Source organism: Canis lupus, chromosome 2, assembly GCF_011100685.1.
Source record: "Canis lupus familiaris isolate Mischka breed German Shepherd chromosome 2, alternate assembly UU_Cfam_GSD_1.0, whole genome shotgun sequence".
Taxonomy (NCBI): domain Eukaryota; kingdom Metazoa; phylum Chordata; class Mammalia; order Carnivora; family Canidae; genus Canis; species Canis lupus.
Genome location: NC_049223.1, coordinates 82,857,090 through 82,884,759, shown reverse-complemented (window position 1 = coordinate 82,884,759; position 27,670 = coordinate 82,857,090). Strand labels below are relative to the sequence as shown.

The following is a 27,670-nucleotide window of genomic DNA, read 5'->3' as shown; positions in this document are numbered from 1 at the left end:
AGGACCACGGGGTTGGGGGTTTTCTTACCTATGCTTCCGGCATCCGGGTGCCTTTTGTTTTGCCATTAAGGGATGAGGGGAAGACTTACCTAATCAGAGGTGGATTGTGTGGCTCGCGTGTGCCGGGAATTCAGGTTTGAACCTAGGACCTTGGAGAGGCTGTGAGGCCCTGAAGGGGAGACGTGGGATAGACAGTGTGAAGTTCAGACGGCAGGACCCAGCTGGAAGCGTCAGTTGGGGCGTCCCCGCTACGCACAGTGTTGAAGACCTCGAGATTGGAGGCCCCAGAGAGCGAGCCTAGATGAAGAGGAGACGCCGGGAATCGATGCTGGGGGTGCTCCGGTGTTGAGGGCGTGGGGAGGGGAGCCTGGAGGTGTTGAGGGCTGAGTGAGGATGTGCAGGAGCCGACGTGGCGTCTGACGGTGGTGGTGGTGGTGGTGGGTTCAGACCCGGCTTGGTGTGCTGCAGGCCCGGCCCTGCACCTGGGGAGGCCCTCCCCGCTCCCCGCTCCCCGCTCCCCGCCCCGCAGCTCTCAGGCTGTCCTCTGGGCCCCAGCTCCCCTCTGCCTCTGCGCCTACTGAGCAGGGGCCAGGCAGTGCCCCCTGACTCCTCCCCCTGACTTCCCACCACACCCATCCCCAGCTCGCCTGCTGCTCCTCCAGGGCTGTCTCTGTCGGAATCCAGCAAGCCAAGGGTGACCCCGTGGAAACGACCTCGGCCGCTCACAGACCCGCAGAGCTGCTGCTTCCAAGGAGCCGAAGAGCCCCGCGTAACCAGGTGTGTTGTTCGCAGTTCAGAGAAGGCCCAGGGCACAGACCGGAGGACTTCCTACCCCAGTCTTGTTCTGCTTGCCAAGTGCCCACATCCCCGGGTGCAGCGCCCGTCTTGAGGCTCAGGTGCACCAGGAGGACAGGAGAGGCTTGGGGGTGAGAACCGGTAGTAACAGCCCTGGCCCCTGCCCCGCTCCCGGAGGAGTGGCCTTCGGGGCCAGACTTTCAGACCTCTGCTGCGGGGCAGTCCTGTCTCTTTCGTCCGGGGGTTATAAAGTAGGTTATGCCTTCTACGCTTTCTCGTCCTTCCCTACCCCGTAAAATAAAGCAAAAGGCAGCGTGGTGAAGAGAAGCGAGTCCTGAACTGTGTTTCGTATGTGCCCCAGAGCCCGAGTCTCCGGGTGTGCTTGCAGTGCTTGCTGGGGTCTGTGCCCTCGTTCTGAGCTCTGGTATTGTCTGTTTTTCACACTTTGCAATTGCGTATTTACTTCTACATTATACAGATAATGACCTTCCCCTTCTGGAACACGTGCCCCGTGGGGGCAGAGACCAGGTCTGTCTGGTTGACTGCTGTGTCCCCAGGGCCTAGCGCCGGGCCAGGTATGTGCCAGGTGCTTGACTGATGAATACTGATAATCAGCGGAGCGTCTGGTTTTGTTTGGTGTGCAGACGGGGAGGCTGGCACTGGCACGCCTCCGTAAGTCTCGAGGACATCTCCCCACGAGGGCGCACGGCAGCACATGTACACGTGCAGAGTGGGGACCCCGACTCCCAAAGATTATACTAAATCAAATTCAGGACATGTTGATTCATAGGGCTGATTTTTTAAAAATCAAAAAAGGTTTTTTTTAAAGGTTGTATTTATTTGACAGAGGGAGTGTGCACGCTCACGTGCAAGAGAGGAAGGAGAAGCAGACTCTCGGCCAAGCGGGGGAGCCCAACGCGGGGCTCGATCCCAGGACCCCGAGGTCACGGCCTGAGCCCAAGGCGGTCACTTAACCGACTGAACCACCCAGGCGCCTGCATATGGCTGATTTTAGAACGCTTTTGTTCGGAAAGGCTAAAGTAACATTTTTTTTTTCCTTTGTGGTGCTTTGAAGGGCCGTCGCGGAAGCTTAGCGTGGATCAAGGCCGTCCCCTTGCAGTCTTGTGCCTTCAGAGAGCACGTCTGCCCGCCCCCCACTGCCCCACGGTGCCGGGCACGGACAGCCAGTCAATCAATAGTTACCCGATCAACGGGGCAGTAGGCTGGGGGAGGTGACCGCCCTCGTCCTGCTCTTGGGAGCCTGTGCCGCCCGCCCGTCAGCACGTTAAAGCTCGGGGTTCTGCAGGGACGCGGCCGCACGCCGAGCTCTGGCGGGGAGTGGCTCCCCTTTGACCCCAGCTCTGCCTCTTGCAGCGTCACTTGGCTCCTCGTGCATAAGGCGTCGTGGTGCCCGTCTCACAGAGGCCTCGTCAAGACTGAGTTTGTGGTTCCAAGTCAGGCACGCAGGAGGGACGGGCCCGGTGGCTGCCGCGACGCGGGGGTTATGCCGACACCAGCCTTGGTTGGGGAGACCCGTTAGGAAGGTTTGCGCTCCGCGTGTGCCACTGGCCAGCTGCGGGTCCCCAGTGATGAGGCTGGGCCGGGGTCTGACCCCCGGGGGTAGCCTCCCCATGGGGCGTGAGCGGTTCACCAGGCAGCGCAGGGGGTGCCGGGCGGCCCGGGTCCACGGCCCAGGGCACCTCCAGACCTGGGCGACCTGTCTGTGAAACAGGGTGAATGAACTGTCCCGCCCTCCAGGCTACACCCGTCTGAGTCAGCCGGAAACAGGGCGGGGGCTGGGGGGAGGCGGGGGCGGGGGCGGGCGGTGCCCCAGCGGACTCGGCCGCCCAGGCCCCTGCGCCCTCTGCACGGGAGGTCTCCGGCCTGCAGTCCCGGCACCCCTGCCCTCGGGGCAGCGTCACGGTTGCTGACGACGCCCCGTTCACGCGGGGGCCTCCGGAGACGAGCCCCTCGAGATGCGCGGTGGCAGAGGCGCCCCGACCCCCGCGGGCTCCTCCCGGAGGCAGCGCCTGTTCTTGGTGTCGTGGGACGGGCAGCAGACGTCAGGACCCAGGACGCCCATTAGCAGGCCAGAGAGAGCCCCGGTGCCCGCCTTCACACCCTGCCAGGCTTTGCCCCGGGAAGTGACTTGCTCTTTTTTTTGGTGCGTGTCAGCCTCGGAAGACGGGACGGTCCCGATAATTAAGACTTAGCATCTTTGCAGTTTCACCATTTCAAGGAACTCTCCGTGCCGGCCTCCGGGGAATCTGCTTTGTGTGTGTTGGTCTGGACACACGTGTTTGCTCGTGTTTCCTTTTGGCCTCCGTCCTGGTCTTAGATGTTTCCTGAGTTTCCCTAGGTGTTAGAAAGCCGCCTGTTTGTGCTCAGTGAGGGGGAGAGGGGCCGGCGCTTGGGGTGTGCTGGAGCTGGGTGGTGGCCGGAGCAGAGGGCCCGGAGAGGTGCCCGCCTAGGGGGACGGTTCCTCTGCGGGACCTGCTGGGGCTGCTGGGCCCCGCTGGGTCCCACTGGGGCTGCCTGGGCCTGAGCGGGGCTCGTCTGGGGCAGCGGCTGTTCCCTGCTGGCCTGAAGCCTCCGCACCGGAGCGTCGCCCCCAGGGCCATGGGGAGCAGGAGAGGGTCTGTCGGGGAGGCCCGAGGCCTGTGGCATCGTGTCACAGCATTGTCAAAGTGGGCGCTGGCCCCATGGTTTGGGGGGGCCTGGCAGCGAGAGAACCCTTCCAGGAAGTTCCTTACTGGGATGATTTGGTCTTCGGGCAGTGTCGTTGGGCGTGTTTGGGGGTCTGGGCTCCAGGTTTGCCCTGTACTTGTTCGGGAACATTCTCCAAGCACCTCCTGAGCCGGGCTTGGTGGCAGAGCAGTGGGCGGGTGAGGAGTGAACGCGGATCGGGCCCCTGGGGCCTGAGTCCCATCTCCCCCGGGGGCGCCCGCCTCGCACGGCTCCTCGTCCCAGGTCTGTGGGGCTTCCCTTTGCCCTGCGCCCCCTCCCATTTTAGCGTCCCCCAAATGAGCAGTGAGGCCACTGCGTCCCCTCACTGCTCCCGCAGGACACCTGCCGCGTGACCTGAGCGAGTGGCGGCGGCGCTGAGCTTGAAGGGCCCCGGCCCCCTCCCAGCCTGGCGGGGACGGATGGAGGGACAGACGGACAGACGGACGGCGCCCGGCAGGATCTCCCCGCCGGCAGCTGCCTTGGCTCGGGTCGCCGTGGGCCGGGCCAGCCTTCCTGGTGCCTGGGTTGTGTTCTGAGCTGTCACATGCTGGTGTTTGCAGTTCAAGCCAAACAGGTTTGGGGAACTAATGGCCTCTGAAGACCTCAGATCCTGGCATGAAAGCCCCGCGAGGCAGGGCGGCCATCCGTCTTTGGGAGGCACGGCAGCCGGGTCCCGAGCCCGCGGGGGCGCGTGGCGTGGAGAGGGAAGGGCGACCCGTGTGCTGGGAGGCGGCCTTCAGGTCTGAGCAGGTCCCTGTGAGTCCGGTCCCCCCCGTCACGCCTCTGTGTGACCCAAGTTACCTAACCTGCCTGTGCTGCTGTCCCCCCAGCCAGAGAGAGGGCACAGGAACCCTGTCACGTGGTCAGAGGGAAGAGCAAGTGAAAATACTACCTGTTAGCTGCGAGTCCCCCCGCCCCCAGCCCCCAGCGTCTCCATTTGAACCAAGTGCAACGACTGTCAGGCCAGTGGTTTCGGACCTTTGCTCCCGAGAGCCTCTTGCGTTGTCCTCGTCCCGGCTGCAGAGCCAGGCCTCTCCTACGAACGGCCTTAGCCTGGCACCTGGCACCTGCCCAGGGTGTCCCCAGCCCCTCACCCTGACCTCAGTGGACTGATTGCCTGGACGCCCCAGGGAGCTTGTTAAAATGCAGTTCTGACTCAGGAGGTTGTGGGGGTGGCTGAGCAGCTGCATTGCTCCCAAGCCCCAGGGACTGCAGACCACACTTTGAGGAGACACATCTAGACCAGTGGCTCTCGGAGGTGGCTTTTTTTTTTTTTAAGATTTTATTTATTCATGAGAGACTGAGAGAGAGGCAGAGACCCAGGCAGAGGGAGAAGCAGGCTCCCTTGCGGGGAGCCCGATGCAGAACTTGATCCCAGGACCCTGGGGTCACGCCCTGGGCCAAAGGCAGATGCTCAACCACTAAGCCCCCCTGGCGTCCCTCAGAGGTGGCTTTTATTTATTTATTTTTATTGTTTTAAAGATTTTATTCATTTGTTCATGAAAGACACTGAGAGAGGGAGAGGCAGAGACAGGCAGAAGGCAGGTCCCATGCCGGGAGCCCGACATGGGACTCGATCCCGGGACTCCAGGATCACGCCCTGGGCCGAAGGCAGGCGCCAAACCGCTGAGCCACCCCGGGATCCCCTCAGAGGTGACTTTTAAAGTTTTCAATGCCTGGGATGCCAGCCAGCTAAATTGCAATCTGTAGGCCTGAGGGGCGGGGCTGCAGGATTGTTCTCACCTGTCCAGGTGACTCCAGCGAGTGCTGGAGTTTGACCCCCCCGCCCCCCGCCCGCCCCCGTCGCACTGCCAGGGTTCCTCTGAGCTGCCAGGGTTCCAGCTCAAACAAAGCCAGCTCCTGGCCTCCCGGGTGGCTGTCCTGTGGGCAAACGGCTAACTCCATCTGGCGTCCTGGAATATAGAAACGCGCTCTTTGGTCAGGGAGGGGACCCAGGCTTTGGGGGCAGATGGTCCCGGATTCGCAGTTTAGCTGCACCCCTGTTGGCCAAGAGAATGTGGTTGGGACCTCGGGCTCCCTCAGCTCTCTGAGCCTGTCTCCTCTACAAGACGCAGATCATCCTAGGCCCTGCCTCCAGGGCTGCTGGGAATACTTGAGAGCTCCCCTGAAGGCCCCGAAGTAGCTCGGGTGCATAGCCGGCGCTCCCTAATGGTCCTGTTGCAGAGTTGTCCTCGCTTGACGTCCTCATTTTACAGGTGGGGTGGCTCCGGTTCAGCGGGTCCAGGGCTGCCCACCTGTCCTGCCTCTGACTCCGCCCGGGACCTCATCGCGGGGAGGGCCTCCCTGGAATGGAAGGGGCTGGCTGATGGGGGACTCCCGGAGTGGCGGGTCCTGGCGCCAGGAAGCAGGCGGTGCCTCCCACAGCCCGGCCCAGCCCCCAGGGAATCTCAGCAGCAGCTCGGGCCGCCCCGCCCCGCCTCGGCAGCGGCTCCCACGCGCTCGGCCTGTCCCTTCGCCTCTGGCGATGGCGAGCGTGCAGGACGCCAGACGTGGCTTCCGGTGAGCCGCACTGGGCGAGCTTACAGAGACTTGGGGAAGACTCCGCGGGGCCAACCAGCTCTGGGGACCGGGTTCCTGGACGTCCCTGCCGCCTCCTGCGCGAGGAGGGCCAAGGCGGCCGGGGGTCTCTGCTCAGCGAGTCGGGCAGCCTGGCCCGGGGATGGAGGCTCCGTGGGGACTGGGGCGCCCCTTGGCCTCCGGCAGTGGTGGCCTCTCCCTGGGCAGGCCGCCGCCCTCGCCCCCGCGCTCCGGGCTCCCTCGGCGTCTCCACCGGCCCCTCCTCGCCCCGTCCCGGGTCCACACACGCTGAGCAGCCCCAGATTCACCGGTTCCGTTTCAGCCACCCGCTTGACCCCACTCGGGGCAGTAAACACTTCATGTTTAATCCTTTTCCGACTGATGTCTGCCTGCCTGAGCCTCTCCTGCCATCTTCCCGTCTTGGCTAAAGGCGGGCCATCCTGCTCTGGTCATTCGAGGCTCCGGTGTCTTCCTGGCCCCGGCCCCAGCATCCGGTTCATCAGCAAATCCTGTCCACACAGCCTCCAAGCTGCATCTGGAGTCAGCCGCTTGCCCCTGCTGCCCCTAGGGAGGTGCAAGCGGCCATCCCTGACTGGCCCACTCCCCCCTCATCCCATTCCTGCCATCCTACAATCTGTGCCCAACACGGCGGCCGGATCTGCTGCCCGGAAGGACAGCCTGGCTCCCACCTCCCTCAGGGCTCCCAGGACCCTCCCTTTCTGCCTCCTTTTCTCTGGCATTCCAGGCAAACTCCACCTCAGGCCCTTTGCACGTACTGTTTGCACCACCTGGAACGAGGCACGTCCAGGTGTTCAGGCAAGATCCCTCAGCCACCGCCTTGGGGCTTGGCCCAGATGCTTCTGTGGTCTTCCTTGTTCACCTCACGGCCCCCTGCCCCCACCACGCACTCCTGAGCTCCGTCCCCTGCTTCATTTCTCTCCACGGCGATCACTGTGCTGCTGTGCTGCTGGCTGTCTGTCCGAGGACGTGGCCTGGGGGGGAGGGCTGGGGTGCGTGGCCCTAAAGTGGGAGGGAACGGAGGGGGGGCAGCCTTGACCCGGTCGCGTGCCCTCACCCGCGGGCTCCATGTTTCTGTGCCTTCCCCGTCTGCCCAGTGACTGTGGGGTGTTGACACGCTCTTCTTGGACGACAGCATCTTGCCTCTTCGTGTCATTGAATGATCTGCTCAGTGATTGGATGGCCTTTGCTCTTTGTTTTAAGTGTTGTCGCACCGTCACCCCACCTCTCTGGACGCCGCGCCCCCAGTTCTCGGGAGGCCCCGGGAGGCTCAGGTGTGGCTGCTGCTCTGTGACGTCACCTTCCCCCGGCTCCCCGGGCTCAGGGGCATTGGGGCTCCAGGAAGCCCATGTGAGGGGACGGGCCCTTCCCCATGACTCGTGGAGATGCCCCCTGGTGAACAGGCCCAGCCTGGAAGGTCCCAGGGGTCCTTGCGTAGCCCTGAGCCTCGGGGGCTTGGGCTGAGACCCCGCACTCTTGGCGTGCTCCCCGGGCCCTGGCCTTCTCTTCTGCTTCCTCTGTTTCCTGCAGGGGGTTCCAGGTGCCCAGGTGCCTCCTTTCCCAGAGGCCAGGTGGGGGCTGAGCGAGACCGTGGTCCCCTGGAGCCCGGGGGCTCTGCACCTGAGCCCTTTTCCTCCCAGGGCCCCACCGAGTCACAGCGGACCAGGTTAGGGGGCCTGTCCGCCTCACCCCACGGATCACCTTGGCCCAGCACCTGGCAGGTGGGAGGCTCCCTCCAGTGGCAGGCGATGGTCGGGTGGGATGCTGTGGCCACAGGAAGTCTGCGGGTGGAAGGGCCAGGTGGGGGCCTTGGCTGTTCCTGTGGGGGCACCTGAGCAAGGACGGCGGGGGGCAGCCGTCTGCCCATGTAGAATCGGGGGGCTCACAGATACCCCCATACCACCCCCGGGGGTCTCACCTCCTGGGCCTGGTGTGCAGACCTGGGCTCCCCACGAATCTACTGAGGAGCCAGGGCTGAGGGCCGCCTGGAGGGGAGTGCGCGTGGCCAGGCTGGAGGGAGCCCAGCACGGCGGCCAGGGCAGCGGGGGGCCGGGGAGTCACTGCCTGGGAGTGGGAGCCGGGACTGAGCCGGGGTGCGTCCTGACCCGGCGTGCTCTGGGGAGTGAGGGGGCCCAAGGGGCAGGGAGGGAGGGCGCTGGCCGGCCATCCGCCTGCTCCGACCCGCCGTGTCACCACCACCAGGAGCATCCCGCATCCCACGCTGCTGGGGTCTCAGGAGGTGAAGTGCCCTCGCATCCGGGTCCCCGGGCTCCCCGGCCCCGCTCTGCCTCGGCGGCCCAGCTGGGGTGGCCCCTGTTTCAGATGAGGAGGCTGAGGTTCAGAGCCCTGGAGGCACGGAGGGCCACACCCTGGGTCACACGGCCAGCGGGATGGGGACCCACACGGGGACTGCCCCCCCGGCGGCCCCACCAACTGCCGCCAAGCAGACACCGTGCGTGTCCTGTGCTAAGAGCTTCCTCTCAATTTAATCAGCCCAACAAGCCAGGGGGTCACTGCTCGTGTTTTGCAGGTGGTGAGACCAGGGCCCAGAGAGGCCCCGACTGGCCAGGGTCACACACTGGGAACCTGGAATCGGGTCTCTGTGCGTTAACCACGGAAGTACGTGTGCCGCAGACGGTGTTCTCAGCCCCTGACAGCTCAGCTGCGGCAGCGACAGGGCCCCGGGTCCTCTGGCTGCAGGAGGTTTCACGGTCAGGAGGGAGGCCGTCCTAACAGGAGACACAGGGGTGACCTGCTGTGTGGCCCACGGAGCTGAAAGGCCTGGGCTCTGCTCCCCCAGGAACGTGTCTGAATCTGAGCCTCAGTGTCCTCCTCTGTGAAATGGGTATAAAAAGCGCTTGTTCTCCCCACATCCTGAGCTGCCGGGAGGGTCCATGATAACAGCTGAGAAAGTACGTGGGAATTACAAGGGCTGTGCGCATGCCAGCTGGGGTGGCCCCCACTGGGCCAAGCCCGGTGGAGGGTGGGGCGAGGGGAGCCTGCCTTTGGGGGCTCTGCGGGCGGCTGTGCAGAGGCCAAGGGCTGGGGGGAAGCTCGCCCCCCAGCGGACGTGGCTGTGGCTGCAGGAGCCTCGGTGGAACAGGTGCGCAGGGAGCAGGGGGAGCAGGGGAGCAGCTGCAGAGGGAGGGGCGGCCAGGGGGTCCCCTTGGTTTGACGGATCTGGGTTTTGAGCAATGATGGTGTCAGACGTAGCAGTTGATGGTGGGGGCCGGCCTGTCTTCCAGGCTGCTGCTCGTCCCACTCCACGCCATTAGGGACATCTCTGCAGACAGGGGAGGGGGCACCCGCGGTGTGCTGAGACTGCCTTTGTCCCCAGCAGGACAAGCCCGCGGGTCATCCCAAATTTCCGGGCGGCCTCACACCTGAGTGTCCCTCCGCAGTCGGTCAGCTGGTGGAGGGGCTGTGCTCATGTTGGGGTCCCGGCCCGCACCCAGGCCGCCGAAGGGCCTCGTCGTTCTGGGGCCTGCCGCTGAGCCCGGGGCCCCCCTGGTTGTCTGCCTTGACTCTTGCTCCGACGGCGGAATGGGCCGCCCACAGGCCTGGACTGCACGGCCGTGGGGTGGTTCCCACGGGACACCCCGCCGCCCCCGAGGCCAGGCCCCCACTTGTCGGTTCACGTGTCTGTGTGTCCGCACGCCCCTTACTTCTTACTGTGATAGGAGCTGTTGGAGCCGTTGGCTGCCTTTGCAGCTTTGACGCTACTGACGCGGGGTCAGTCCCCAGCTGTGGAGCGTCTGGCGGCAGTCCCCGGCCTGTCCACTGGTGCCGTGGCGGCTCCCGCCCTCACATGGGACCCCCAAGCCTGTCTCCAGACACGCCCCACACTTGCCCCTGTTGAGAACCAGTCGTCTCGACCCTGATATCTCCGCTTTGTGACTGGCCCATCCCCATGTCCCGCGCCCTGTCTCAGCGGACTCTGGGCCACCACCCTTCCCGCTGCCCCGCTCGCCCCACCCTCCACCTGTCCTGACCCAGGGCCTCCTTGCTGTGCTCTTCTGTCTGGGGAGCCGCTCTGGGACCTGGGGCGAGGTTCTCAGCCCGCCGTGTCTGTTTCCCCGTCTGCAAGTCGGGGCCCGTCGAGTGTCCACCTCGGTAGGTCGTGTGTAGAGCGGGATGACTGCAGATACCTAGCTCGTTGCCGGCTACGTGTCGTTCTTACTCAACGACTATTTATTTTTGTCATGCCGAGATGGAGATGCATCAGCGAACAGGACAGAAGCCCCGGCCTTGGGATCTCTCAGCCCAGGAGGGAGGCAGATACGTTACCCTGCGATTGTGACTCCGTGTCACCGGGGCTGCGGTGGGGAAGTGTGAGGGGGCCGTGGGAGCCTGCAGGGGGATGCTGCACTCAGGAGTCAAAGAAGGAAGGCTTCCTGGAGGAGGTGGTATCCCAGCCGGGACCTGAAAGATGAGTCTGAGTTAGCTGCGTGAAGGAAGGGGAGGAGTCGTGGTCTTAGGTTACTTATCTTTTAAAAAATGTTTAAATGCTTTCCTGGGATAAAGAAATCGTATTTAATGGGCTGTGGTAGTGGACAGGGCCAAACCGTGTCACGGGATCTGGGCTCACAGCCTCTGAGATTCCCGAAAGTGCTCGATGCGGTGAGGCCGGGATGGGGCCGAGTGCAGAGCGCACGGCCTGGAGGAGACCCACTGCCGGGGATGGATGGAACTTGGTACCAGAAGCTCCCCCTGCTGCCCCGGGGTGGGACGGGGAGGCCAGGGGAGGCAGATGGGGGCACAGGGCAGCCGCCATCTGCACGACAGAGCTCTGTTCCCAGCTCACCTGTCGCCCTGGGGGCGGCCTCAGGGCAGCCCTGCTCGGTGCAGCGCCCCAGAGCCCCGCTGGTGGGGGCCCCGTCCCTTGAAGCGGAGGGAAGGTGGCGGGCAGCGCTCAGCGGAGCCCATGCGGGCCGTTAAAGCCCACGTCCTGTAGGTGCCGTGTGGGGCACCAGGGCCAGCCCCTCTGATGCTGTGTGTCCTTCCTCTCCCCAACAGCTACAGCCTCCGCCTGGCGTCCCGGTGCCCTCCGCCAGCCGCCCCGTACGTCACCAGGCAGTGTAGAAACGTCAAGGCCACGGCTGCAGCCCAGTTCCAGGGACCCCTCTTCAAAGAGTAGACACTTCGCCTGCTCCCTGACAGGTACGAGGAGGGCAGAGCGGCTTCTGGCCCGGTTCGGGTGGCTCTGGGGGCGAGGCGCACTGGGCTTGGGGCTTGGGGTGGGCGGGAAGCAGGGGAGAGGCGGGCACGATCGCCTGTGTGCCAGCTGGGGCACGGCCGGCCCGTCTTGCAGGCAGGTGGGCACCGGGGGGCTTCCGGGCGCAGACACCAGCTCTGCCACTTACTGGCTGGGGGACCTCGGCAAGGTACCCCGAGACCTCAGTCTCCACGCCGGTAGACTGGGGATGACAGTGGCGCCTGCTTCATGGCTTGTGAGAACTACAGGTGTCGGTGTGCAGAGCAGGAACAACAGCGCCTGGCACACACAAGCACGAGGTGTCACTGCTGACGGAGAACAGCAGGAGAGCAAGAGCCAGCACTTCATCGAGACCTGGAGAGGCTGTGAGCCCAGCAAAGGTTGTGGAGTCTCTATTCCCACAACGTATTTGCGAGTGAAAGTCCTAGTAAGTCCTAGTATTCTGCGGAACACGAACCAGAAGTCTCTTCGTGGATTCTCTACTGGTAAAACCTGAATCCATGCGCGGAAGCCGGACTTCCCCTCTTCAGGGGGCCTGGGCCTGGCCAGTGGTCTCGAGCAGGCTTGGGCTCCTTTGCTGCTGACGTGGCACGTCTTCTGTCACTGCGCCCCCGGGGCCGGCCTCTAAAGCATGGTTGGAGGAGCCCGTGCACCTGTAGGTCAGGGCGCTGGTGAAAGATACAGACCCCAGGGAGCCACTCGAGATTTACTGAGGGAGCGTCCTGGTGCAGGGCCTGGAATCTGTACTGGCAGACGGCCCGTGATTCTGGGGCCCGCTCAAGTTCGGGGACACCTGCTTAATGCAGCCAGGGTTGTCAGAATGAGAATGCGGTGGTGGTTCTGGGCAAGAATGGGCTGAACTCTGAAACTTTGGGGTCCTCCATCCTGTACGTTCTCCCCTCCGCCTGCCCTGCTACCCAGAGCTCGTTCGCTCCTCCCTTCCTGAAGCTGCTGGAGTCTCTGGGCTCTGGGCTTTACTTCTCTGGGGACTGGGGAGGGGCATGGAAGCAACATCCACTTGCGCCAGAGGGTGTGTTGTCTTGAGGCAGGACTGAGCCTGTGTCTCCAGAACAGGCTCCCGAGAGGGCACGTGACCCCGGGCTGGGCACGCCGTGGAGCGCCGGCGGCCTGGGCGCTGAGCGCAGAGCTGGAAGGCTCTGGAGAGCGTCCCTGCCCTCGCCCTTCTCACAGACGGAAAGCTTGGGGCCTGGAGAGGAGAGGCTGGGCTGGCGTCTTCCAGACGTGGTGGGGCAGTGCCAGGGCAGCCCTGGGGCCCCGCTTGTCCCGGGACCCTCCCTGTGGTGGCTGGATCCGGGTTCCAGGCCCACGGCCGCCCCTGGTCATCAGCCTGACCTTGTAAAAGTCACTCGTCCTCTCTGAGCCTCTTTCTTCCCTGCAAAATGGGGATCTGGGGATCTCTGTCACCTGCCATGGGGGGGTCTGGGGGTCGGTGTCACCCGCCGTGAGGGTCGTCGCAAGCATCAGAGTGCAGTCAGGTGGTGGTGTAGATACCATGGAATAATGTTGGGCAGTATTGATGGAAGCCGAACCTCCGCATCCCTAGGACCCAGCAGCTGCACCACCAGAGGGATACTCAGCAGGGGGGTGTGCCCACCGTGGGAAGTTCCACCGTGGGAAGTTCAGGTGTTCCATGCACACACCCTGCTACCCGGTGCTTCCCCTCGGCCTATATACGACGCGTGTGCACCGCACGTGTCCTCCAGACATACGTAGCGGGTCCCAGCAGCATTCCTCACGGTGGGCCCGGACTGGAACCTGCCCCCTGTGCGTTGGCCGTGGACCAGGCGGATGAAGGCAGCAGGTCCTGCAGTCGACCCCGTAGCAAGGAGGTGGGCAGGAGCACACACAGGCTCGGAAGGGATGAACCTCACATGCTGTCACGCGGGAGAAGCCAGACACAAAGGACACGGACCCACTGATTCCATTTATTTCAGTTGAAAATGGGCAACGTGTGCATGAAGAGGGCCGAGAGTGTTCATTCCGGGGCTGAGGCTCAGGGGTGGTGCTAAACGGGGGTGTGGCTGGGGGCCACGGGGAGGTCGGTCGTGTGCTGTTTCTTGGGCCAGGAGCTGGGCACGCACGTGTGTTCACTGCAGACTCCTCGAGCTGCGTACGTGGCACATTTCAGTGCCTGGTTGAATCAGACACGTGGCGGGAGCGCAGGCCACGGCCAGACTGGGCCCGGAGTCTGCAGCCACCGCATCATTTCTCTTCTTTTTTCTCCTCAGCACCTGAAGTGACCTGGAATCCGTGAAGCCAAAGGGACTGGCCTTCTGCCCTGCAGGGAGTACCGACCTATTCCACTTGATGAGCCTGGGAGAGAAAGGAAGGGAGTGTGTGCGCGGGTGAGCGTGTGTGCGCGTGTGCGTGCGGTCTTCAGACGAGGGTCTCAAACCCCGGGAGGCAGGAAGGCAGCTGGTTCCACACCACGGACGACACTTGGGTGCAGCCCCGGGACCGTCTTCTGCGGCTCAGCCTCCCGCCAGGGTGGGGCCTCTCCTACTATGCAATTTTTCAAGAGCTCCTTGATCCTGCTTTTTGCTTCTCGAGTTGTCTTTTGCCGTGGCGGGGACCGTGCTCGGGCTCAGGGGTCGGCTCCAGCCCTGTCCCAGGAAGGCCTCGGGGGAGGCCGAGCCTCCCTCCCAGCCACGCTGCCTTCCCCGGCCTTCCACCCTCTCTGGGAACTGACGGCGTGTGGACACGTCGGAGCCTCGCTCATCGACCCCCTCGGCCCACGCACATCGACGGCCTCCCTCCTTTGCCTGAGCTGCTGGCTTGAGTCGTCGCCAGACTCGAAATTCTCATGGGTCCTCGCCCCCGCCTGGAGATCGGGGTCCTCCCTGGGGGGAGGCGGGGGATGGGACGGCGTGGGGGGGGCCAGGGGAGGGCCCGGGTGCTGCTCTGGCCTCACTCGGTGGGACCATCCACACCTTTAGCGTCTGACCTTCGCAGACTAGCTGGAAAAGGACACAAAAATTGGGAACTGAACAGCCAGCTGGAGGATGAAGCAGCGAAGCACAGGGGGAAGAAGAAGAGATTTCTAGAGGCCACCGGTCGCCTGCCAGGGAATGACGGGGCTGGCTCCTGCGTGTGCGGGGCCGTCCATGTCTCGGAGAAACGGGTGAGCTGGGCTAGGAGTTTGGCCCCAGTCCAGTGAGGGTCTTGGGTTTTGTGCCTTTGGGGCAGACCCCAGACACGGATGTCTGAGCCCACTTTGGCGCTGTTCCCTCAGCTCTGTTTTTAGTAGTGACGTGTCAACCCCACGGTGGAAGGAGAGAACTTTGGAGAACCTGAGTGGTCACACACAAAAAGGGACTTTTTTTTTCAGGGCTACTATGGTTGATCTTGCAACTCTGTAAATATGTACGTAGACACTTTTAAAAGCACGTATTTATGTCCCTGACTGTAAATGCCCCCTTTTTAAAGTTTTATAACTTGTGTTATTTAATTAATCAGTCGACTGGCTGCAATGTAGGGTCTGATAACGGTCTGGGAGGAAGGTCTCACGAGACCCTCACATGGGCAGAGAAGGGCCGATGGCTGGCCACGTCACCGTGTTCCGTTTGCCACCCAGCTAAAAACCATCAGTTAAAGTTGTCCATTTCCATAGCTGGCATCCTTTTGCCTGCTCCGAAAATTAACCCTCACAAGCATGAAAGGCTGTGGCTGTTCCTCATCCGTCCCATAGATGTTGACACTCATGAACTGTACCCCAGCCTCTCAGTTCTTGAGGATTCTCCTTTTCAGCAGCAGGGAGGGCTCCCGAACCCAAAGCTTTGAAAGTCAACTTCAACCGATGGTGAATCCCAGAAAATGTCGTGGGGGCTGGGGGATGCTCCTGTTTGCATGTGCGAACGTGCCGGTCCGCCTTCGACCCTCTCAGACTAGCGGAAAGGGCCACGGAGTGTCCCAGTCACGGAGCCGGGGTGGTCTTCTAGAGAGTGGTGTTTCCCGGTCAGCGGTGGTTCTCGGGCGTGGGTGTGGATCGCGGAGGAGGGCGGTTCTGTATCTGCCATGTGAAGAAAATTAACAATAAAAGTGTGAAGCGCGATTGTAAAGAACAAGCCTGGGCGTGATCGTTTTGGGTTCTGGGTCCGTGTTGGCGATTCCCTGGGCGGCCCCGAAGGCCCCATTCCAGCAGGTTCCAGAGCGCAACCTGAGGTTTCAGGGAGACTCTGCGAAGATCCTGCCTGGTGAGCAAGGTTACTCTGCCTTCAAATCTCCCGCCTGCCAGCCAGTGAGCGGAGCCGCTTCGCGAAGGCTAGAAAGGCCTCTGTGGTGCCCAATGTATTCTTTTTAAGTAGCTTTATTGGGATGCATCCCCGTGCCACACAGTTAACCCACGTAAGGAAGTGTACAAATCAGTGGGGGTTTTTTTTTTTTTTTTTGGTACATTCGGAGTTGTGCAGCCCCCACTGCATTCAGTTTTAGAACATCTTCAGTCACCCCCAAAAGAAATCCCACACCCATTAGCAAGCACTTGCTGGTTTTCCCCTCGGTTCCTTAGGCAGCCAGAAGCCTACTTCCTACCCCTGTGGGCTCACCTGTCCGGGACATTCCACGTAAATGGGATCTCACAGTACATGATCTTTTACGACCAGCTGCTCTCGCCTCGAGTGTTTTCAAGGCGTACGCAGGCTGTAGCATGTCTCAGCACTTCATTCTTTTTTATGGCCAACTATCCCGTTGTATGGGCGTACTCGTGGAATATTCGGGACATACATAGACTTAAAAAAGAGTCACTCATGGTTTATCTGGAATTCAACTAGTGGGCACGCTGGACCTTTCCTGGCAACTCAGCCTCCAAGCCCAGGGCCGTCCTTCCAGGGACCATTTACTGTGACCTGTGATGCACCAGGTATTCCCCACACGGTCCCTCTCCTGTCACAGCCTCCCAGCAGGACAGGTACCTCCGCAGCCGTTTCACAGATGAAGAAACAGGCTCAGACACCCTCCGTAGTTTGTCCGGGGTCCCACAGCTGGCAGATGCAGGCCAGGCACTGGGCCCCGGCTCTCAGGCCCACAGTTTCCGGTTTCCCGCTTGCCTCTGGCTGCTGCCCCTCCTGCCACCCCACTGGCTCCTCCAGCTCTTGAGTCACCTGCAGGCAGAAACATGACAACAGAGGTCAGTCCCCAGATGCCCAGAACATAGCGGGCCCCTGGGCCTCGGCCCCAGCCCAGGTGCATGGCTGTATGGAAAGCATAGGTTTCAAACTGTGGGTTAAGTCCCATCCCAGTCCTGCTCCCTGGCGGCTGCATGACCTTGCCTGGGTTCCCACCCGTCTCAGCCCGGTTCCTAGTTTGCCAAGGGGATGGCCCCCCCCACCTTCCTGCATTCTAGCTCATTGCCTGCCTCTGGGGTCACCTGGCTGATCCCTAAGGGAGAGATCCTCGGCCTCTACCCCGCCCCCAACCCCAGCAGGGCCCAAGGCTGGAGCAGGCGTGGAAACAAGCATCGGGGCCTCAGCCCACTGCATGGGGTGCCCAGGGGTCTGCACCAGCCGGACCGTGCATGGGGCGCCCAGGGGTCCGAGAGCGGGACCGTGCATGGGGCGCCCAGGGGTCCGAGAGTGGGACCGTGCATGGGGCGCCCAGGGGTCTGCACCAGCGGGACCGTGCATGGGGCGCCCAGGGGTCCGTGAGCGGGACCGTGCATGGGGCGCCCAGGGGTCTGCACCAGCGGGACCCTGCATGGGGCGCCCAGGGGTCCGAGAGCCGGACCGTGCATGGGGCGCCCAGGGGTCCGAGAGCGGGACCGTGCATGGGGCGCCCAGGGGTCCGCGTCAGCCGGCGTCCCCGGTGCTGGTTCCGAGCGGGCTGTGCAGCCGCCGGGCCGCCGCCAGGGCCGGGGTGGGGCGGACCCGGGCCCGGAGCTCCGCAGGATCCGTGCAGCTGCGCGAGCTGAGGCCGAGGCGAGCGGGGGCGCGGGGCGGGGGCGCGGCGCCGGGGCGGCGTCGGGGTCGGGTCCCCCTCCCGGGGCGGGTCAGGGCGCGTCCCGGTCGCCCCGGCAACCGCCACCGGAAGCGGGTGCGCCCCCTGCTGACGCCGCGCGCCCGCCGGGGCCCGGGCAGCCCGCCGTGCGTCACGCCTGCGTCATGCGCCGCAGGCCGCGGGGTCACGTGGGCACGCGCGCTGACGTCACCGCGGGCGGGCTGAGCCGGGGCGGCGGGCGGGGGAGGCGCGAGGTCGCCGCGCAGGTGCGTCGTGCAGGTGCGGGGCGGTGCGTGCGCTGAGCCTCTGCCTTCCTGCCTCGGCCTGTGCCCGGGGGGCGGGGGCGGCAGGTGCGGGCGGCCCCAGGGGGGGGGGCGGGTGCTGAGCGCCTTCCCGGCCCCGGCCCCGGCCGCCCTGCTCCGTGTTTCTCGGACCGTGGGCATCCCCGAGTGGGTCCCGTCACCGTAAAGAATCCTCGGGGGTTGCCTGTGCCCTTGGGTAGACCCCAGGCCCTCCCTCCCTCCCTCCCTCCCTCCCTCCCTCGGCCTGGAGGCCGCGCCTCTGCGCCAGCCGCGACCGCAGCGTTGCTCCGCCTCCTGCCACAGGGCCTTTGCACACACTACCCCGCTGTCGGCCCTGAGTGTCCGGCCAGCAGCCACCTGCCTCTCCGCCGGTGCTGTCCCCGCAGCGTCCCTCCCTCGCTGCGGGTCTCGTGTGGCCTCCCCGTCTCCTGCCCTCGTGCATTTGATTCACTACCTGAGATTTTAGAGTTTCTCGAGAACGTCAGCCGCGGGGTGCAGACTTCACCCGTCCTTTCCTTGTTGGCTGCAGCACCTGCCGCCCGCGGGCCTCCGGGCTCCCGGTGGGATGCGTGGGACGCCGCCCTGCGGGGACCTGAGCCCGAGGCCTGGATGCGCGGGGGGCGCGAAGGCCGCCAGAGCCGGTGGAGCGCCGGGCCTTCCCGCTGCTGGCTGGGAGCTCGTCAGGGCCTGGCCCTCGGCCCAGCAGCCGCGCCGCCCCCCCCCCCCCCCCGGGACAGCTCGTGGCCTTGGGTCGCAAGGCCGCGGTGTCAAGTGGGGCCCTGAGGGCCCTGAAGAGTGTTCAAGTGGCTTTTGACGCCTGCTGACATCTTGGGCTTGTGGCTCTGACTCTGCTCGATGCATAGGATTCTTGTTTTTTTTTTTTAAGATTTATTTATTTATGATAGAGAGAGAGACCCAGGCAGAGGGAGAAGCAGGCTCCATGCACCGGGAGCCCGACGTGGGACTCAATCCCGGGACTCCAGGATCGTGCCCTGGGCCAAAGGCAGGCGCTAAACCCCTGAGACACCCGGGGATCCCGATGCATACAATAAGAATACCTTGTTTTTTGAACCATCTTGTCTTTCTTACCATCTGGGGGCAAACGAGTGGACCGGTTTTGTTCTTGGCTGGTCGGACGTTGCCATCATGTTGGGCAAGGCAGGGCCTCGGGCGGTGCTGGGTGAGTCCCTCCGGCCCACGACGCTTACCTCCTTTTGCCCAAGTGCCTTCAGGGGCTCCTGGCCGGGCTGGGACGTGAGCAGAGGGAAAGGGGGCCGGAGCGTGCCCACGACGCGGCCCGGGAAGCATGGGCTGCCCCGTGGGCCATCCACCCCTTCCGCGACTCGGTAGGCCGGGGGGCGTGCCCAGGTCCCAGCGAGCCTCCAGCCCGCCAGGCATCGGGCCAGTTCTCGTGTGTTTCCTTAAACACCCAGTTTTGAGTTTTCTAATTGGAAAATTGTACGTTGACGCAACCTGAGAAAAACAGAATCCAAGGAAACCCCCAGGTACCGATTGACCCTCTCGTGCGTAATCCTTTGGATTTTTATGTACACAGAGCTTAGCTAACTGGCCCTGCCGGACCTCCCAGCGTGACCTTGCGATGCCCTTGACCCTCCCCACGCCTCCATACCCTCCTCTTTAAAGTAGAGGGTCGCAGAGCGTCCCGGAGGTGTCTGGGGAAAATCAAGGTGATTGCTCGAGCAGAGCCGCCCGGAAGAGTGCGCAGCCCTGGGTGCGGACGGTAAGCGCCCGTCATGGTGTCCTTCCTGTTGGCTTTTACACTCTCCGATTATTGCTGCTGCTTTCCTCTTAATGATGCTAGCGGTGGTGGAGGGTGCACATCAGAGCCAGCATTTGGGTTACTCCATCACCTGGGCGTCCTCATACCTATTTGCCCCAGTATGATTTTTTTAAAAAAATTGGAATGGAAGTGGAATGGCCAGGTTAAAAGGCGATAATCGGTGATCCTTACGAGATACACCCTGTGCGCCAGGCCCTGGGCTACACGCTTGCCTTATGGAGACCCGATGGAGGTAGGCTCCCTCATGGTCCAGTATTTATGGACAGAGACCACTTTCTTTTTTTTTTTTTTAAGATTTTATTCATTCTCTGCTCTCTCTCAAGATCGCTGCGCCGGTTTGGGGGCTTCTGTGTCTCTATGCAAATTTTAGGATTGTTTGCTCTATTCCTGTGAAAAATGGCATTGGCATTTTGATAGGGATTGCACTGAACCTGCAGGTGGCTCCGGAGAGCGTGGATATTTATTAGTATCAATTCTCCCAATCCATGAACACAGTATATCTTTCCATTTGCTTGGATCTTCATTTTTTTTTCCATTAGGATCTTACAGTTTTCAGGGCACAGGTCCCTCATCTCCTTGGTTAAGTTTATTCTGGGTGTCTGATTCCTTTTGATACAATTGTAAATGGGATTTTCTTTTTCCTTTTTTTTTTTTTTTAAGGCTTTTATTTGAGAGAAGAGAGAGCATACACGAGCATGGGGAGGAGAGGGAGAGGGACACGCCGACTCCGTGCCCAGTGTGGAGCCTGACACGGGGCTCGATCTCACACCTCGAGATCAGGACCTGAGCCGAAACCAAGAGTCAGATGCTCAACCAGCTGCACCACCCAGGGGCCCCGGGATTATTTATTTTTTTTTCTAATTTTTCTTTCTGATACTTTGTTATTAGTGAATAGCAACAAAACTGACTTTTGGATATCAATTTGGTATCGTGCAACTTTACCGAATTTGTTGATTAGTTCTGACCGCTGGTCTGTTCTTGAAGGTTCCAGTGGGGAAAATATCCTGTGCCCCGGTCCCCATGGAGCATCCTCCAGTTCCCGCAAATATGTGACGTCCAAGGCTCTTCCTTGGTTTCCCAAGGCTCTTTGGTTCGTGTGATGCCACCCAAGGCCCCCATGTCCATCCTCACTGAATCAGGGGTTGCTACAGGACTCCTGCTGGGAGAGGGTGGGTGGGAGGGAGGGTCTGAGAGCAGGGCCCCCCTGGCACAGGGCGAGAGTTGCTAAATGCTGAAAGCCAGCTGCCCTCGGCTCTGTGTCCAACTTGGTTCTGCTGTCTTGGGGAAATCCTTTCTCTTCCAGAGTGCCCCCAGGTTCCTCCAGACAGCCACCTGGACAGAGGTAGGGCGACAGAGGTGTAAGGAGAGCCCGAATGCGGAGGGGTAGCACGGGGGTCTTCCCCCTTCCCCGTGACAGCCACCCCAACCAGGGGTCTCAGGTGGGCCTCTTTGCAGCTCTGCGGACCCTCTGCTGCTTCCCGAGCTCTAGTAAAAACCTCCAGGCTTCTATCCCCTTGCAGCCCCCTGCTGGGGACCAGAGGCTCCGGTTAGGCCGGATGTGAGAGAGGGAAGGGAGCCTGCAGAAGCAACAGAGCCCTACCTGGACGGCCAAGGCCCGATTTACTCGCTCTAGCCCGCCCCGCCTCCCCCTTGCCGACACAGACCCACACTCGCCGCCCTGGGGGAACCTTTTCCAGCTGTGCCAGCTGAGATGCAGTGTCCCTTGCTTCACGGTGCTGAGCCGGTGGCCAGGGGAGGACTCTCCCCGGGACGGGCCTGGGCTGGCTGCAGCTCCCCGGCTCCCTCCGGTCCTCCTGACACCAGCCCGTTCTGTGCTAGGTCCCTTCTGAACGTCGTCCCTCTGTAGGTCCCCAGGGATGGCGTCAGTCCACCGTCCTCGTAGGGACGGGCGCTGGGGCTGGAGCCTTGGACCTTATAGGAGGAAGGGAGACTCTTTAACATGGAGAATGATGGTGATTGTGCAGGAAGAGGGTACTCAGGGCAATAGAAGGGTGTGCTCATTCCCAAATGCCAAAGGTATTTCTTGCAGAACAGACCTCCAGGTGTGGCCTCAGGGCAGGGCCAGGACCAGGGCCACAGAAAAAGCAGCGAACAGACTCACAGACTCGCCTCGTGTAAAGGCTGGATTGCCTTTTAATGTAAAAATAGGCCGGTGATCAAGTCTCTGACGACCCAGTCATGATGCTGAGCTTTCCCACATGCCGACACCCCCGTGAGGTTCGTGCCATCATGTGGGCCCCCCGGGACCGAGACCAGCCACGGCCTGGCTGCAGGATGTTGGGTGGAGCTGGGATTTGAACCTGGGGCCGGGGATGTTTTCCCTTAGGCCCCCCAGGAGCAGCGGGGAGAGAGCAAACAGCGGCCTGCATTTCTTTTCAGCCTTTCATGGTGTTTTGTTTTGTTTTTTGAAACCAGGCTTAGTTAGCATGCGTGCTTGTTAACAGACATTTATTTGGGATGCATTCAACCGTCTGAAAAGCAGAAGTACCCCTTTGTGCAGGTGTCCCCAGGGGCCGGACAAGTGAGCGGGGTCAGATGACCAGCTGGAGTGCGGGGCTGGACGACTTCCCTTCTGGGTCAGGGAAGACACACGGGGCCAGGAAAGCTGATCCTCCGGTGATCACAAGGCGGGGGGGCGGGGGGACATCCCGCACCCCGTCCCGGCCCCGAACAAGGTCTAGCCCACCTGAGACCTTGGTGGACCTGGGGGCCCCCGAGGCTTGTCAGAGCAGGCCGAGTGGCCCCCACGCCAGGAGGGGCTCTCCTGGGATCGGGCTGTTTATCGTCGCCGAGCCTGCCTGTGCTGTCACCGCTCCCTGCTGGGCGAGGACAGGTGCAGGTGCTGGGTGCCCAGGGCCCGGGTCGGGGTGCTCTGGGTGTGACCCTGGCTCTGGCCCTGCGTGGCCCCGCACAAGCGACCCCGGGTGTGTGATCCCTCGCGCCCAGGGTGGGGGTGCCCCGGGGAGCGAGACGAGGTGGGGGAGGCACAGGCTGGCCCAGGCCCCCAGCGAGCCTTGGGGGGCGCGTCATCACCTGATGTGTCGGGTTGGCGACTTCTGTCCTGGAATGTGGCGGTCCTCGTGGCTGGGGGTACCACCCGCCGGGAGCTCAAGCAGCCCCTTTGCTCCCGGTTCTGGAGGCTGGAAGCACAGGCCAAGTCGCGGGCTTGGTTTCTCCCGAGGCCTCTCTCCTGGGCCTGCGGGCGGCCGCCTTCTCGCTGTGAGGGCAGGTGGTCTCCCCCTGCACACATCCCGGTGTCTCCCCTCCTTCTTGGAAGCTCGCCGTCCTATAGGCCTAGCCTTCACCCTGTGACGGGGGAGCTGCCTTTTGCAGCTCTTGCAAGACCTCTTGCAAGACCCTGTCTCCATATACAGTCCCGTTCTCAGCTGTGCTGGGAGTGAAGGTTCCAGCATATGAATTTGGCTGGGGGCACAGTTCAGTTCCTAATATGACTATTTGGATATTTCCCTGTTCCGCTGAGACTGCAAGAGATGGTGGAGTCCCTAGTAGGTGTGGGCCGTGGAGTGGGAGTGTCATGCAGGAAACTGGTCTGAGTCTTTGCCGTTTTTTTGTTTTGTTTTGTTTTTTAAAGTAGACTCCATGCCCAGTGTGGAGCCCAGTGTGGGGCTTGAACTCACGACCCCGAGCTCAAGACCTGGAGCTGAGATCGAGTTGGGTGCCTCACAGACTGAGCCATCCAGGCGCCCCAAGTCTTGGCTTTTTAACCTCATCAAACAGCCCCCCCCCCCCCCCCCGCCCCAGCGCAGCATGCCAGGGAGCCCTGGCCTGTGTCGCTAGCTCGTGTCTGTGATCCATTCCCAGGTTTTGGGGGCCAGACGACTTTTACCTCCGAACTCTCCCACCATGTGCGCGTCGGTTCGGACGGGCTCCTCGTGCTGCCGTGACCGACAGGACCCTGGTTGCCGAAGACAAATGCTTATTTGCTTGTGCTACATGTTGATTGTGCATCGGCTGGGAGCGCTTTGCCCACGTTTGCCGACTCCTGGGTGACTACAGAAGAGACTACGACTGCCCTCTTTCTCTCCAAAAGCAACTACTGCGCTGACCTCCGTAGCGATCACTTCCTTGTATTTGTTTGTCTTTAATGAAACTTTAAATTTTGAGATTGTGTCGTTGTAAGACGAGAATGCAGAGCCCCTGGGTGCCCTTTGCCCAGTGTCCCCCACTGATACCTGTAGAAGTCAATACCACAGTGAGACACTGACATTGATTCCGTCACGATACAGGGCATCTCGGGGCATCTCATCACCATGGAGACCCCGCACCTTGGCTTTTTATAGCCACATCAGCTTTCCTCTCTCCTCCTTAACCCCTTGTGATCTGTTCTCCATCTCTGCAATTTTTTCATTTTGAGAATGTTACACACGGAATCACACAGTCTGTGTGTGACCTTTTGGGATTGGCTTCTCTCACTTGGCTTAGTTCTCTGGAGGTTCCTGCAGGTTGTTAGGAGTATTGCTAGTTTGTTCCTTTTTTTTTTTGCTACATAAGTGTTGCAGGGTGTGGACAGACCCCAGCTAACCCCTTACCTATGGGAAGGCATCTAGGTTGTTTCCAGTTTGGGGCTATGGGGACTAAAGCTGCTCTAGACACACTATTCCTTACAGATTTATGTGTGTGCATGTGAGCGCAGTTTTCATTTCTCTGGGGTAAATTCTTGCAAGTGCAGTTGTTGAGATGTATACCTTGTTTTGTTTTATTCTTAAGAAACTGCCAGACTGTTTTCCAAAGCAGCTATATGATTTTACCTCCACCAGTATATGAATGACCCAGAGAGTGATTTCTCTGCATCCTTGACAGCATTTGGTGGTGTCATTATTTTTTATTTTAGCCATTGTGGTTTTTAATTTGCATTTCCCTGACGGCCAACGATGCGAATCTTTTCATGTGCTTCTTTGCCATCTGGGTATCCTCTTTGGTGAAAGGTCTCCTGTCTTTTGCTCATAGTCTAATTGCATTCTTTGTTTTTTTACCACTGAGTTTGAATTTTACATATTCTAAATGGATAGTTCTTACATTACATATGAGGTTTGCAGATATTTTCTTCCAGTCTGCGGCTTATCTTTTTGTCCTTTTTTTTTTTTCCTTTCTTTTTGTCCTTTTAACAGGGTTTTTCACAAAACGAAAAAAATAATCAAAACCTTTTTTTTTTTTTTTTTTGGATGAAGTCTTGTTTGTTCTTTTATAAATCATGCTTTTGGTGTCAAGTCTAACAACTCTTTATTTGGCCCTAGGCCCCCAGGAGTTTCCCCCATGCTTTCTCTTCTAAAAGTTTTCTATTTTACATTTAAGCTGGTGATCCATTTTTGAGTTAATTTTTGAATCATGTGTGAGACCTAGGTCAGGGGTCTTCTTTCCTCTTGTGAATGTGCATTTCAGTGTCATTTGTTAAAGGGCCGTTTCCTTCATTGAGTTGGTCTTGTATCTTCTCAGAGGTCAGGGGGGCATATTTGTGGACGCTCCTGGATTCACTGTCCTGTTCCCGATCTGTGTGCTGTACTTCTCCTGCCTTCCTAGGGCAGCACTATTACGGCTCTACTAAGTCTTGAAATGAGGTAGACTAATTCTTCCAGCTTTATTCCTTTTTTTTTTTTTAAATCCCAAATTGTTTAGCTGTTATCGTTCCTTTGCCTTTCCATATAACTTGGGAATAATTATATAATTCTAGGATAATCTTGTCTGTATGTACAAAAAAACAATCTCGCTAGGACTTTAACAGGAATTGTGTCAAACCTATGTATCACGTTGGAGAGGAGCGGCGTTTTTACCATGTTGGCTCTTTGAATCACTAACACGATTTATTTAGACATAATTTGAATGATCTGTGTTGTGTAGTTTTCGGCATAAAAGCCCTGGACACGCTTTGTTAGATTTTACCTCAATCTTTTTCCTTTGGATTGACTGTAGATGGTATTGGGTTTTTAAGTTTGATGTTCCTGTGTTCCTTGTAAGTGTAAGAAAATAACAGTTGATTTTGTGTGGAGGTCTTGTATCCTGTGACTTTGTTGAACTCATTTGCTAGTTCTAAGAGTTTTTTGGCAGATTCCTTGGGATTTTCTCTATAAACAATGTTGTCTGCATATAGGGACAGTTTTATTCTTTTCTGATCCGTATGCCTTTTATTTTCTTTTCTTGTATAGAATTGGTATTCATTTTTCTTTAAGTATTTAGTAGAACCCTGATGTGAAACCAGTTGGGCCTAAAGATGTCTTTTTTGGGGGTTTTTTATCATAAATTCTGTTTCCTTAATAGCTGCAGGGCTATTCAAGTGATTTATTTCATATTGGGTGAGTTGTGGTCATTTGTGTTTGTAAACAAGATTAGTTTCATATAGTTGACAAATTTACATGATACAGTTGTTCAGTCTCTTATTATCCCTTCAATCCTCTTGTTTCTTTTCTGATACTTTTCGGTTTTTCTTGTCAGTCTTGCTGGAAGATCATTTTCATCAGTCTCTTTAAGGAACTAGCTCTTCGTCTTAATGATATTTTTCCCCCTATTGTTTCCTCTCTCTGATTGCATTGATTTCTGATCTTTAGCGTTTCTTTCCTTCTGCTTGCTCTTATTTTTGTAGGTTCTTGAGGCAGGAGCTTAGATTATTGATTTGAGACTTTTTCTCTTTTCTAACATATACATTTTGTGCTATAAATTTCTCTGGTGGTATTTGCAGAGTCCTAGAAATTATGATATGTGGTATTTTCATTTTCATTCAGTTCTGCGTATTTTTTTATTTCACTTGAGACTTTCTCCTTGACCCATGAGTTATTTAGAAATGTGTGGCTTGGTTTCCAAGTCCTTGGAGGGTCTCCTGATATGTTGGCTTTCAATTTGTAGTTTGAGTCCATTTGGTCACACAATCCACTCTATGTGATTTCAGCTCATCTACATCTGTTGAGGTTTATTTTTTCCCATGTTTATGAAGATATAACTGATGGATAGCATTGTCACATTTTAGGTATACAACCGGATGACTTATTTATTTATATATATAGCAAATGCTTATCACAACAGTTTAATTAACATCCATCACTTCACGGTTACACATTTTTTCTTGCAATAAAACTTTTAAGACTTACCCTCTTAGCAACTTTCAAATAGACAATATAGTATTGTAGGACTTTGGTCACCATACCCTACAATATGTCCCCAGGACTTATTTATCTTATAACCGAAAGTTTGTACCTTTTGACCACCTTCAACCGTTTTGTTCACCCCCTTACCCCTGCCTCTGGTGATTGCCGATCCCTTCTCTGCATCTATGAGTTCAGTATTTTAGAGTCCGTACACAGGAGAGATCACACAGTATTTGTCTTCCTCTTTGTTTCACTTAACATAGTGCCCTCAAGGGCCATCCACGTTGTTGATAAATATGTTGCACTGTATATCTATTTCACTGCATACGTACGCCACACTTTCTTTACCCACTCATCTGCCACTGGCCATTTAGATTGCTTCCATATCTTGGCTACTGTGAACAATGCCGCAGTGAACATGGGAGTGCAGATATCTCTTCAAGAACCTGTTGTCATTCCCTTTGGATATATACCCAGAAGTGGAATTGCTGGATCATAGGGCAGTTCTATTTTTAATTTTTTGAGGAACCTGCACACTGTTTTCCATTGGCGCAGACCAGTTTATATTCCCACCAGCAGTGCACGAGAGCTCCTTTTTGTCCACGTCATATCCAGCATTTGTTTTCTCTTGTTACTTTGATAACAGCCATCCTAACAGGCATGAGGGGACATCTCAGAGTGGTTTTGGTTTGCGTTCCCTGATGGTTAGTGATGATGAGTACCTTCCCATGTACCTGTTGCTTGATCCCATATCATGTTACTTGATGCTATTCTTATTTTTATACCTGTTTTATTTTTTCAGAAGTTTTTAGGATCTTCTTTTTATCCCTGACGTTCAGAAACTTCACAGTGTGACTAAGCATTTTTCATTTGTTATACCTGGTGGGTACTCTGTTGGGAGTTTAAAACCTAAAAAAAATATAAAATATGGGAAATAAAAAAAAAACCAAATGAATAAAAAAGTAAACAAAAAGCAGAATCCGTTTCTGCTGATCACATCACAGAAACTGTGAATCATCACATCAGTTTTCTGATGTGTAAACACAGAAAATGAACTGACATTTGCCAGCAGGGGAGGGTGGGAGGGGGGGATGGTCAAAATGGAGGAAGGGGTGTGTGAATAATAAGCTTTCAGTTACGGAATGAATAAGTCACGGGAGTAAAAGGCACAGCATAAGGAATATAGTCAGTGGTTTTGCAGTCGTGG

General features: G+C 58.7%; 1 protein-coding gene and 2 long non-coding RNA genes across 14 annotated transcripts in view; 2 read left to right on the top strand and 1 right to left on the bottom strand.

The window, feature by feature from the left end:
- PRDM2 (PR/SET domain 2) overlaps nt 1–15,378 on the top strand; it is a 119,704-nt gene extending 104,326 nt beyond the window's left edge. For 4 of the 10 annotated variants that reach the window (XM_038531951.1, XM_038531947.1, XM_038531946.1 and 1 more), the window contains 3 exons: nt 663–777; nt 11,095–11,238; nt 13,543–15,378. In XM_038531951.1, coding sequence (XP_038387879.1) covers nt 663–777; nt 11,095–11,215 — 236 coding nt within the window. In that variant the 3' untranslated portion in view covers nt 11,216–11,238; nt 13,543–15,378. Of the gene's footprint in view, nt 1–642; nt 778–11,094; nt 11,239–13,542 lie in introns of those variants that run through there. The other 6 variants (XR_005356170.1, XM_038531953.1, XM_038531949.1 and 3 more) reach the window with 4 other exon arrangements.
- Nucleotides 14,732–18,203, bottom strand: LOC111093993. 3 transcript variants are annotated; one of them, XR_005356176.1, is made up of 3 exons: nt 18,002–18,203; nt 16,225–16,413; nt 14,732–15,323 (listed from the first exon to the last, which is right to left on the bottom strand). It is a non-coding gene; the product is annotated as an uncharacterized LOC111093993 (long non-coding RNA). The 3 variants fall into 3 exon arrangements; XR_005356175.1 differs by lacking the exon at nt 18,002–18,203 and adding an exon at nt 17,071–17,173; XR_005356174.1 differs by lacking the exon at nt 18,002–18,203 and having other exon boundaries at nt 16,225–16,668.
- Nucleotides 18,204–20,105: 1,902 nt separating this feature from the next.
- On the top strand, nt 20,106–23,493 carry LOC119870066. Its single transcript, XR_005355114.1, has 3 exons — nt 20,106–21,586; nt 22,962–23,040; nt 23,192–23,493. It is a non-coding gene; the product is annotated as an uncharacterized LOC119870066 (long non-coding RNA).
- The last annotated feature ends 4,177 nt before the right edge of the window (nt 23,494–27,670 follow it).